Raw genomic sequence first — 12,370 nt, 5'->3', positions numbered from 1 at the left:
CCTTCAAATGCTGTTCTGCTATTTGGTGCTGTCAGTTATTGTCAGCTTGCATGTTCCTTTGCAGCTTCGCTTGGGTTTCAAGTGAACAACCACACGCTGATAAGTTTTCTGGTTCTTTGCTTCCCAGTTCCCTGAATTATGGGCTAGGGGCAAAGTCACGCTGATAATACCTTACAGATGCCTTATCTGAGTTTCAAAAATAAATAACTTGTTGGTTTCACTCTTGAACTCTCACAAAATAGATCACTAGGAGTCACCAGAAAAAAAAAGAAAAAAATATATTTAATCTGGGATGCTTATAAATTTATATAGAAGTTTTCAGCTAGTCTTTTATAAGGAATAATTTAGTTTTCAAAAGCCAAGACAAATTATTTTTCTACAGATGGCAGGTATATCCTACTAATGAAAATGCAGTTATAGAAATTCCATGCTAAAGGGATAAAAAAAAGGCTTGTGTGCAATTTCTTGTTCACATAATTGCATGATGATATTGAGAAGACTCTGTGATTTGAAATTTTACTCAAAGCTAAAATTAAGATGCTTGCTTTTCTGGTTCAGCAACGTTTGTCAGAAGACTGTAGCATGAATTTTAATTTTTCAACTGGATTTAAACAAAGTGGTAATGTTTGGGGGGTGGTAAAAATTGACTGCAGTATCTTTAAGTTTATAATTGTAGAAATATAGATTAGATTATCTTTTCAGAATTTGTTCCTGAGCTGTGCTTGCAAATCTTAGAAACTGTATTGCATGAGAGGACCAGCAGTTTCTCCAGGAATGCCTGAAGGCAAAGACCCCTCAGGCAGAAGGAAGAATACTTTGGAATACTTTGGGAGAAAAGAACAAAGACATCATGAGTTGAGATCAGTAGGGATTTAAAGAAGAACGTGGCACAGCACTATTTTATTGCTCTTCTAGTCATTCTTAGTGCGGAGCAAAAGCAAAGTTTCCTTGTGAATATTCTGCTAACAGTCAGTTTGTCTTTAACAAAAATTAAGAACAAGCCAAGAAACACCACATTTACCAAAATAGATATGTTTTTGTATTTTCCCAGTGGCGTTATGCCTGTCACAGGAGGAGCCAGCATCTTGCAGGAGAATTTGGATGAAGTGAGAGCAGAGATCTGCCAGCACCCAGCAAAGCTGTGCAGTTCGTACTCCTGTCAGTGAACTTAAATGCATCTTCTTCCACGCTTTGTCCTCCTTCAGTCTAGGTAAAACTGATATTTTTTCCCCCTGCCCCCTTCTCAAATGTATATATTTTATAGCTAATGAAAAAGCTCAGGAAATATAACTGTCCCTCATATTGATTTTGCTTTTATATAGTGCCTTTTCCCCAAATGGATGCCAGAACGCACTCTTAAAATCAAACTATATAGAACAATAATTTCTACCAGAATGGAAAAACATGGCAGCAGCGTAAGAGCACACTTTAGTGCTAGACAACACTTTAGGAAATGAAGGTGGCTTTAAGGAGAAGGAATGATCCCATGGCCTTGAAGAAGTTATTAGATATGGATATGGATCAAGACAGCGCAGCCTGTCTCCCCCCCAGCTGCCGGCACGGCTTAGGGGGGAAACCTCGCTAGTCCCTCGCTCAGCCCTGCTGATGCTGGAGGTGTTCCCAGGCATGTTTTCTAGGCTAAAATATTACTTAAACTATGAGGGCCCTTCAGATGTCAGATTTCAATTCATGTAACAAATAGCACAGCAGTCTCCAGCCCTTTCAGCACGGAATTTACTCAAGTATATTCCCTTTCGGCTGTCCGCTGTGTGCCAGCAGGTCCCTACTGCCCCCAGCTGCAGACCCTCACCAAAGCCTCTCAGATTAAGGATTCCTTTGCTTCCAGGAAAATTATGATTTTTGTGAAGCAAAAATCAAGTCCACTTTATTTTGTTTACTTTATGTAAAATATCCAGTTCCGCTGTGTTCTCTCTTAAACACAAAACAGTCGGGGGTACAGGATAGTCCATGGCTTTGATTAAAAAGTCGTTGAAAATCAGTGTGTTAGAACACTGTTTCGTAAGTACAAATGAACATAAATCACTTCTTTCTGCACTGTTGGGGACTTGCAAACAAGTGTCATTACTAATATTGAAATTTAGTGCCCCTTTCATTCAGCATCTTCATTCTGCTAAAAAAATGTAATTTTGAGTTAGAGCAGGTAAGACATTTTAAATGTTGGTTATTTTATATGCTGGTAATGAAATATTTAATGGAAATATGCAAGTTTTGAGAAGACTTGGACTTGGTTTTGGTACTGGTTTCATCTTAGGAAAGGAGGCATTTCCAATCTCATGCAGTCGGGCGTAGGTTTTTGACCGAAAAAACATGTATTGACCAACTGAATGATCATTCTATCCAGTTGTATAACTCTGTACAGGCATTGCTTGATTTTTAGTTTTAAGATTTCTAAACAGTAAACATACATTGTGCCATAGTATGAATGAACCTGCTATCCGTTGCAGCTACATACACCTTTAGAGCAGGGAAAGGCATGATATTCTGACACTGAAGTCCTCATTCCAAGATGTATTTAATTACTAATAGAAAGTGAAACAGTTCAAATAAGAGATCTAAAGATATTCTCTCTGGCATAATCAATACACCAGTTCTGAGGGCACTTATCTGTGACAGAAGAGATTGATCCAGCTTCTGTATCCTAAAACGCAACATCTTTTCTGTCGGAAGTGATTAACCAAATATCAAGGTATCAGTTAGCACCTTGAGGTTTTCCCGGTTTTGTCTCAGTGGGAAAGTAAATTTTGGATTGTTTTCAATTGTTAAAGCAATTAGACAGAAAAAAACTTCCTGTGTGGATCAGCTGCAGTTACTCAACCTGAGGAAGGTTATCTTTGGGAAGCCGTATAGTCTGTAAACAGATAGGCAGATAATCACAGTGAGAGTTGGGCTGTGACAGCGGTGAGTCTCTGATGAATTCACAGGCAAAAATCCTGCATAATTAGTGAATTTGTACAGTTATTTTCTGACAGTTGTATTTTTTCTTGCAGCACTTCTGCTGCACTGATTTTAGTAAAAATTACATGAAACAATGATAGCAGTAGTGGCCAAAATTGTATTTCCTATGCTTGTGTAGACACAAGACCATCTGTGCTACCTTTTACAGGATTGCAAAGGTTTAGTTTTGTATTCAATTTAGCCACAACAAAAGCAACATAAGTATTAATGTTAAGGTTGGCAAAGGCATAACTTATCCCCATGTGCTGATCAGCTGTAAGATTATAAATTTGAGAACCTCACCAAAAGGTTCTTCAGAAAGCCTGTTCTTCACTATCACGGGAGGATTTCTCAGCAAACTTGATTAAAAAAAAGCTAGAACAAAGTTGTTTTCTTCAAGAGTCTTAAAAATAATAAAATTCAATACCCCCAACAGGAAACAGACTTTGGAAGACAGCTTGTTTTCCAGCTGATCATTGTATATAAAAGTACTTTTTAGTGCCTCTGATGACAACTTTTCTGAGTGGTAAAGTACCTCCTTCCACCACAGCTTTTGACGTTGTGTTTCTGTTCTGGTGTCCTTGGGAGCTTGGCAGGGCATGGCTTGCCATGTCCCTTTGCATCCCACCAGCACTTAATGAGGATGCTTGGTGACCTCAGGAGGTGATCTGCAAGTTCGGACCTAAGACAGAAGATGAAGTTGTTTTGAAACAACAGATGAATAATATTGTCAGGAGTGTATTAATAAGAGAAAATGTATACAGACCCATGCAAGGAATATAGGTAACAGCAAACAGAACAAGAAGTGTAGCAGATAACAGACATTCTGAAGCAGCAGAAATAACTGTGGGTGATTTTCGTGACTAAAGTATCAGTTGTTGGGAAAACATGAAAAAGAAAAAAAGAAAAAGAATAGAGGTGGGCAGTAGATTTATGATTTGTGTCAAAACTCTTTGTATTGCAAGGGAGCAATCAAGTCAAAAGCAGAAAATAATTGTAAACTTCCTCTGGGAGACGTATAGCTTGTGCTGGGATCATAGTCTGTGACTGGAATCCAGGTATCCTGAACTACATAGGTACCTTTAAGCCTAATGCCCTCACACAAGCACACTCTAGGGACAGGGATTAAGTCAAACTTCAGCCATCCACATCCAAGATTGAGTGTTTCCATATGGCTATAGTCTTTCAGCATGATATCTTAATGATACATCAAACCTTCACTCCTAGGAGGTGTGTTGCAGTGGGCAGGATCGCACCGGTGCTGTGCTGAGAGATATGTACTGGGCAGGCACATTTCAGAAGATGGCGACCTGCTGGGCAAATCAGGTCATGTTCCTGCATGGTTACCCCACACAGCGTCTGAAAGATTAACAAAATACATCTTTGCTCCAGACTGGGAATGCTACAAGCTCCTCCAGCATTCCCAGTGTAACTCTTTGCAGTGGCTTATTAGAGATTTCCTTTACAAGATCAATTAAAATAACTAATCCAAGACAAAGACTGAAAATTATTTGAAACTGGAGGATTTCTATGTCCAAAAAATTATGAGTGAGACATTTAAATCATATTAGAAGAGAAAAGAAACCCAAATCCTTCAGGAATGTTGCGGGGTGTGGGTGGCTGAGTCCCACTGGCACTTACAAGACTGTTGGAGGAATAAACAGCTTCTGGGGTGGCTATGGGATAGGTAGGGGAGAAGGATAGCTTTTTGGTTTTATTCTGCTTTATACCCATTCAGAAAATGAAATGTCCACATATTTTAGCATTTGAAGAATGAGTTGGAAGTACATTGGGGCAGAAAATAGTCTCATTTTCATTCTCCTTGCTTTTCTTGCAAAAAAGAAACAAGGAATTAATTAGATTTCACCCTGTTGATGTTTTTGTTGCTAGCTCTCATCTTAACATCTAATAAAAGAACAGAGCAAATGGCTCTGATTTTTTATGTGTTCTTTTCTGTAGCCCATTAAGAAAAGAACAGAGCAGATGATAAGGTAGCCTCAATGAGTCAAAGTATCTGTGTGTTATTGAGGGAGGCTGAGTCACAGCCAACTAATTTTATAGCATACCCATAGTTGATTATAAAGCAAATAATTGGAGGAAAGGGACAAAAAAAGACTATTAAAAATAATCTCTTGAACGATGTTTGCAAATCTGTCTGTTCTGGTAGCTGGATCAGATCAACAAAAAAAACCCCATACCTAACTCATACAGTGAGGTCTAATAATGCTAATTCTAAAGAAATTTTTAATTATTATTGAAAATGAAATGTTAGTTTAGTTATTAAACAAACTAGTGAATGTTTTACCTCCCTTTGCTCTTCATATAGGTCTGTAGAAACCTAATTAGCTAAAATTCCATGAAAAGTTTGTACGACAGTCAAACATCAGTAAAATACAGTTTTGGACTGAGCTGAGAAATAATCAGGAGAGGAGCTGATACGATACAGGCTCCTTTCTGAAAAGGAATGGTCTAGTTCAGATCCCGAGTCATTCTGCACATATACAATTAAATTCATTATAAAGCTATTATTTTAATTCGGGAACTTCCAGAACCCTCTTGTCTCTGTATCAGCTTGTAGAGTTTTTCTGTAGACATTTGCCTTCTGAGACAAATTAAACACAACTTGATCAGCCATTTAAAAAAAATAAGAGAAAGTGAGACTACAGGTCTGGAGTGGGAAATGTTACGTCTTTTCTCGTTAGCATAAGGAGGAGGAAAAGTTGGAGAATCCACTAGTTCATGGAAAGTGCAAGAGCTACTGAGCCGATGAGGCATTAGCAAGATGCTAGATGAGGGACCGTTTACTGAAACTGTCAGCACACAAAGCTGTCAAGGGACAGTTGAGTTGTAAAATGCTCCAGCTACCATGGGAGATACATTACATTATTGTGGTACGCAGATAAATTGCTATCCAGCTCATGGAAGCCGCTTTGTGAACAAAATAGAGGAATAAGATAAACTCTCACTCAATCGATGAATTAATATAAAACCAGCAAAAGGAGCAGAGCAGACTACTACAATCCTTCAGCTATATTAGGCAATCAATTTTTTTCCTTTCAATATGTAGGATATTCCCTTGTGGCTCCCTGTGGATGCCACGCAATGTGAACACAGCAATCAGAGTAATAGACATCAGAATAATCAAAATAATATGTGTCAGAAAGAAGCAAATGAGTAGATACATTCATTAAGTAAATCTCCTAAGAGCTTAAAATACTAAACTCATTCAAGAAAGGCTGTACAAACAATCGCATGCACTAACACGTGGTTATACTGTTATTTCAAGGTCAGATGAAAAATATTCTTCAAATTAATCTACTTTTTTTAAGATTTCACTGTAAATAATCTCTATTTAGGGCAAAACACATAATGTAGCGGCCACAATGAAATTGATAAAAGACATAACTGAAGGTAAAATACTCTACTTTGAAGAAAACTTAAAATTCATCAATACAAGCAATATATGCTGCCAACCGAGTATTCATTTTTGAAGCAGACTGGGCATTGACAATATCCAATGCTGAACCTCCATTTCTGAGGTGACAAGAAAGACACTTTATCCAGGAAAATGTAGCCATAGAGCCAGAACAAAGTTACAAGTGTTGAAGGAAACAAATCTGTAGACAACGTAAGACAAAGCAGTGTTCTGACTGTCTTAAGAACTTTTACAACAAACTGTTCAAAGGGGTACAATACAAACTTAGTTTGAAATAAAGTGCTACTTCTCCCAATATTTTCATCATTTAGAAGCAACAAGTCTAGTTCACAGAAAAAAAGAAATATATGGAGGAAATATAGTGGAATAAAAAAGCCATTTCCAAAACCAGAAATGTTTTAATAGGCTACAGAAGTGGTTTTGGAAGAAATAAAGAAAACCAGGAAAAAAATACTGTCTCTAATCTAGTTAGCACAGGAAAGACTTTTCTTCTTTTCTTCAATGATATCTGTATGAAAATATGTAAATATAGCATTTTAGAAGTGAGTGGATCCTTTTCTGATTGAAAGAAAATGGCATTTGAGTGAAATTTCAAGTTTCAGTCATCTAAAATACATTAACTAGTCCCCAACCCACCAAATAGACTTTGTGTCCCCTTGGGTTTTTGTATGTAGCCATTCAACTTCAGAGTTTACAAGGTAGATGGAGAAAGGTTCAGCGTTTTTATTACTCTCCTATTTACTATATTGGCTTTCCTTCCAGTTATAAGTTGTGCTGCACTTAACGAGGCTGGGTTGTGACTCGTGTGGCCTCAGCACAGATCTCAGCTCCACCAAAGGATTTTCTGTATGACCTTGAGCCACTTCACGTCTCCATCCCATCTGTAAAACAGAACGATGATTCTTCCTCTCCACAGCAATTTGTCTTGTCAATTTAGGAACAAACACTGATTTGTCTTGACTACTTGCAGCTCCTATCGATTGCAAAGGAAGTTAGATGTACACGATACTTCTTCCTATATGGCATTTGGAGACAAAATAACTTTGAGGAACTGAACCATTAAAGCAAATATTTTGGCCGTGAATATCCTATACTTTTATGAAGAGTGTCTAAGAAAATAATCCCTAATTTCAGTAGAGCACAGAGTAATAAATAGCTCTTAAGGAGTTTAAACAGCACACGCATTTGGCAGGTGAATGTGAGATCGGCAAAGACTTGAGAGCTGCAGTAGAAAGGCAGCCCTCCCTCAGCCCTCTCACATCAAACAATTTATAAGCCTGTATAACTTTGAAAACAACTATTAGTTTTCATCAGATGATTGGAAGGCAAATGTTTGAGCTAAAAATTATTTCACTACCAAATTTCAGTGTCCTGTAATCCATTTATTGACACACTGATACAGCTCAGGAGAGTCGTGGACACTTTTTTTACAAGATGAAAGAAGTTCGTTCATGCCAGACTGCAACAGCCACTTGATTTTGCCTTCTATTACTCTATTCTTGCAGTAAGCACAACCCTGTTGTCTTTCAGATAAAAAGGAATGAAACTAAAAATTTATCAGCAAGCAGAAGTCTTTGTAAAATCCCAGCTAGCAGTTTTGGTTTGACCGCACGTAATCACATAAAATCAGATTTCTCTCTTAGTTGAAACAATACAAACTGGATTAATTCCAGACAATGAGACTACTGGAGTTCCTTAATGTTGACAAAACCTTCAGTAAGAGAGAAATAAAATATTAACCTGCAAACAGCTTCTGATAATTAAAAATTATATTGGGAGAGAAACATGTTATAAAGGTCATTCCTGTCCCTTCGGCAGTCGTTACTGCTTGTTTGCCATGGCCAGGGATTCTTGGATTTACTCCTGCAGGAAAGCATTCAGCAGGGTATTTTTTTTTGTTTGCACAGTACTATAAATGTCTGTTGTGTTTTCCACAGAGCGAAGACGCGGAGCCGGAATAATCCCAGTGTAACTTCTCAAGTCACAGGGATGTCTCTGACCAAACCCACTCACAGCCTAAGAGCTTGATCCTGTGAGCTGTTTCCAAGCCAGATACTCTGGGGCTCCCCTGGGGGTGTTTGCTCCCTGCTGTGCTCAGGGACCCAGAGAGCGGCAGGAACCCTGGAGCTTCACGGGGACTAGGGTGGCATGCTTAGGGTCCGAGGGATGGGGCACTTTGGCATCTGCAGTAGGTGCATAAAGTAGGCAGGAAAGCTCCTGAATAGTTTGAATTATTCCTTTTGAAATACTCAAGGGGAGGTGTTTTCTCAGGTCCAGTAGACTTTTGCTTAAAGCATAGAAGATCTATGGCACTCAGATTTCACAGAGGCTTGCAAGTGAGATCGTGGGTTGCTTGTGGGTAGCACACAAAGCAGATTAGATACTCTCATTTTCATGTAATTCTTCTGGTGAAAGCAAGACGAAGCTTTGGAAAATTGCAAGACATAATGAATATTTTTTGCCATGCTGGGCTATTCTCATTTACTTTCTCAAATCAAATCAGACCGTTTGGATTGTTTGAGAATGCCTTGTCTTTTCCCACTGGCTCTAGGCAGGCAGCCTTCCCTTGACACCATCCTTTCTATTCTCCTCTTTCTTCACCTCAGGATGTGCTCATTTTTTTCTCATGTTTCAGAGTTTAGGAAAATCCACAGGAGTGAACTTGCAAACTATTAGTTGTGTCTGATTTTACTGTATATGTAACACCTTGCGGCGAAGCATATTGTGAGATTTGAGGGAGGCTGATGCCTTTACAGAAAGCTCATATTCAAATTAAAAACACTCTCAATTGTACGTTATGTAAAAGCTCCAGACTGAGTGGGGAGCAATTCCATCTCAGTAGTGATGCTACATGCAACCATCTATTTTAAGATAAAAACTTCTGTTTAAAATACTGCCTTAAAAAGTCTGTTGTCTTTTTTTTTTTATTATTATTGACTTTTACACAGAATTTCATCTGAGAAAATTCTGACAAGCTCTGTGTTGTGTCAGCCCTCACACATCTATTATTCACTGAGTTGATTTTGTCCCCGATGCTTAATTTAATCTTCTAGCAGACAACAGGTATGAACATTACTGGCAACACTTTCATGTTTCTCAGTCACAGGAAATGAAGTAAAACCCCCAAATAACAAGAATATCCTCCATCACTTGGAACTTTATTCCCTGAAGTAAAACTGCAGAAGATGATAAAGTTCTTCCTTTGTCTTTAAAGGACTTTTTTTATCTTCTCCTTCTTCACAAGGCATCTGAAAAAAGTTGTTTGGTCAGACCTTCCTTACTCAGAGTTAAATTCTTATGGGATTAGTAGGTTTGTTATACTCAGAATACAAAAGTAAACAGCATATGGCTCTGTTAATATCCTTGTAATGTCACAACACAATCTGTCAGAATGTAAAGTTTTTTGGCAGTTTCATTTAGTTCAAATTCACACTATGAAAAACAAAACCCCAAGACTTATGAATCCTTCTGTGTCACCTAAAAGAAAGCAAGCTATTCCTTAATTCTTGGTTTGTGCTCCCAGCTTAATAAGTGTGTCTACACACATTACCTTCAGTAACAAAAACACAGTGAAAAATACCTTACTTAGTTAGTAGGAGTTAAAAGGTCATTTCACCTTGATGAAAAGCTTGTTCTATCAGATAAGTAGCTGCTGCACTCCGTAAAACTGGCAGCCCTTCAAAAGGTTTTAGAAATTAAAGGCATTGTTTGAAGATAAAGGCAATAGGGTCATTTGCCTTGTGTTTAGTCCTGCAAACCTTTCTGAGTGACCCCTTGATATTCAAATGAAGACTACTTTAAATTGTTCTGTCTTCATAAAGGTAATGAGTGCTGGTTGACAATCACTTTTAAGACTAGTTGAAACTCAGCTAGAAATAAATTTTGTAAAATATTGCAATGTATTTCTGCTAAGGGGGAGGATGCCTGCACAAGGTTTGCCAGAACTGTGTCCATAATCACTCACAGCATTAGATTCTGCTAATCTAATGCTGCTTTTCTCAGGGTTTTCTTATTAACTCTTGTTTTTTCTAACTGAATAATGTCTAACTTGATTTTCAATGTATTCCTGCAGTAGATTAATAAAGCTATATAGACAAACTACGTATGTAAAATCTATGTCCTCTTTGAACTCCATGCTGGAGTGAAACAAGCCTTACACTTAATGCATACAGTAGCAAAAAAAATTACTCATGAACTTTTTATTGCCCGAAACTTTATAGCTGTGCATTATTATATGTGTAATTAACTAATCTATAACATCGGCCTGATATGTGGTGCATATACTCCCCTCCTTAGAGAAAGAGGTTGTTATTTTAAAGCTTTTTCTTCTTTTATGGTTCATTTCATGTATTCCATTTATAGAGAAATGTTATGAATATTCTTTAAATCACTGGGGTTTTTTTTTTTTCAAATAGGAAGTAAGAATCCTCAGGAGTCTGTAATTTCTTTAAAAAAATTAAATAAAAGTGAAAGTTCTCTAACAGATAATAAACATTGTGCACCATAAGCATCCTTGGTTATAACTGTGACCTTCTTCATTACTTTAGAAGTTGGCTATTTTAATCATACCTCCATTCCATTTTGGAGACTCTTTCTAAAAATAACCCTCTATCACTCTAACCCACATTCAAAAGCAAACGTAAACAAGATCATCTCAGTTTAAAATGCACATCAACTCTATCCCCCAAATATCTTAGTTTAAAATACACATGAACTCTATCCCCCAAATGACTATCAGATAATGTAAAAGCACAAAATCCTTACCTAATGGAGCTGACTCAGTGCTAATGGCCAGCAAGGGAATCCAACAGAGATAGGTAACGTAGGTAACACGTTGGAGATGCTGATGGAAAGGAAAGGGCTGCTGCATATTGTCCAGGATAGGTTTTATCCATGCATCTGCAATTGCTTAGAAGTTAACTTTTGAAGTACTAAACTTTGCAGGAAAAGCCATCAGCCTGCCTGCTTGTTTCAACTTTTTTTTCTTTTTTTCTTTTTCTTTTGTCCTTTCAATCCATTTTCTTGGAGAGGGCTTAATGTGTCATTAATCCCAGAATTTCCAAGAGGGAAACCCTCCAGCTATACAGAAACCACACTCACCCACGCACCCACCCAAACAGCTCAGCCCAGAGCATATGTCCCTGCAGCTGCTCCGGCTGCAGCTGCTCTGATTTACACACCCAGTCCCACACCCACCCGCACGCCGAGAGTGAGAACTGAATGTACCTTCAGTATCAGTGGTAGGAGGTGATCCTACAGAAATTAGGGTTGTTAACCAAACGTGCCCAGTTGGGAGGACTTTAAAGCAGACAACGCTAACTTTGGGTTACTGCCGTCATATCTGGCACTGTGTTTATATGCAAGGGGTTTAAAAGATGCTAAAATACGAGCTTGCAAATCATTTGGGTTTTGATTAAGATTGCTGGAAATGACATACACGCTGTTACAGAAGTGGTCCGTGCAGCGTAACGAGCAGTCCTGAAGGTTTGTGTCTTGAGTCACTGTGTCATTGTTTGGTGCTTTAGAGAATAGCCCGCTGCTGCTAAAATAAAGAGCTGCAGCATTTACTCTGCCAAGCTGTCCTGAAAAATGAGATGTACCTTTCAGAAGGTCGGCTCACCGGCAATGGTATCAGAAACAGAAGCAAACAGCAGTGAAAGAATTCAATCACTCACGTCTCTCAATCACATTTTTCTAAAGTTTTGTCTTGTTAGAAAGTGCCCCGTTGTTACCACATGCGTCCTTTGTGCTACTTGTAGTCAGTATGAAAAATGTTTATTGTGTGACAATGCACATCGCCAGCCTAATGCACAATATGAAGAATTTCCTATTCAATCACATGCTATACTTTGATATTCATGGTGTTTAATTTAGAAAATATTGTATCCCCACGCACGGTTCAGTGTTTTCCATACCAGCTAGGACTTCTTTTCTTTGACTTGTCAAGTCTGGTTACTTGGTGTCTGCTTGTTTAGGTGA

At 38.2% G+C, this 12,370-nt stretch overlaps 1 protein-coding gene across 1 annotated transcript in view; it reads right to left on the bottom strand.

Moving 5' to 3' along the window:
* LOC104065221 (von Willebrand factor D and EGF domain-containing protein) overlaps positions 1–11,400 on the bottom strand; it is a 181,023-nt gene extending 169,623 nt beyond the window's left edge. Inside the window, exon 1 of the mRNA XM_054070274.1 lies at positions 11,156–11,400. Within this exon, the coding sequence (XP_053926249.1) occupies positions 11,156–11,261 (106 nt within the window). The 5' untranslated portion in view covers positions 11,262–11,400. The remainder of the gene's footprint in view (positions 1–11,155) is intronic.
* Between the last annotated feature and the right edge of the window lie 970 nt (positions 11,401–12,370).

The sequence above is a fragment of the Cuculus canorus genome, chromosome 6 (assembly GCF_017976375.1).
Source record: "Cuculus canorus isolate bCucCan1 chromosome 6, bCucCan1.pri, whole genome shotgun sequence".
Taxonomy (NCBI): domain Eukaryota; kingdom Metazoa; phylum Chordata; class Aves; order Cuculiformes; family Cuculidae; genus Cuculus; species Cuculus canorus.
This window is presented reverse-complemented; position numbering and strand designations above follow the sequence as displayed.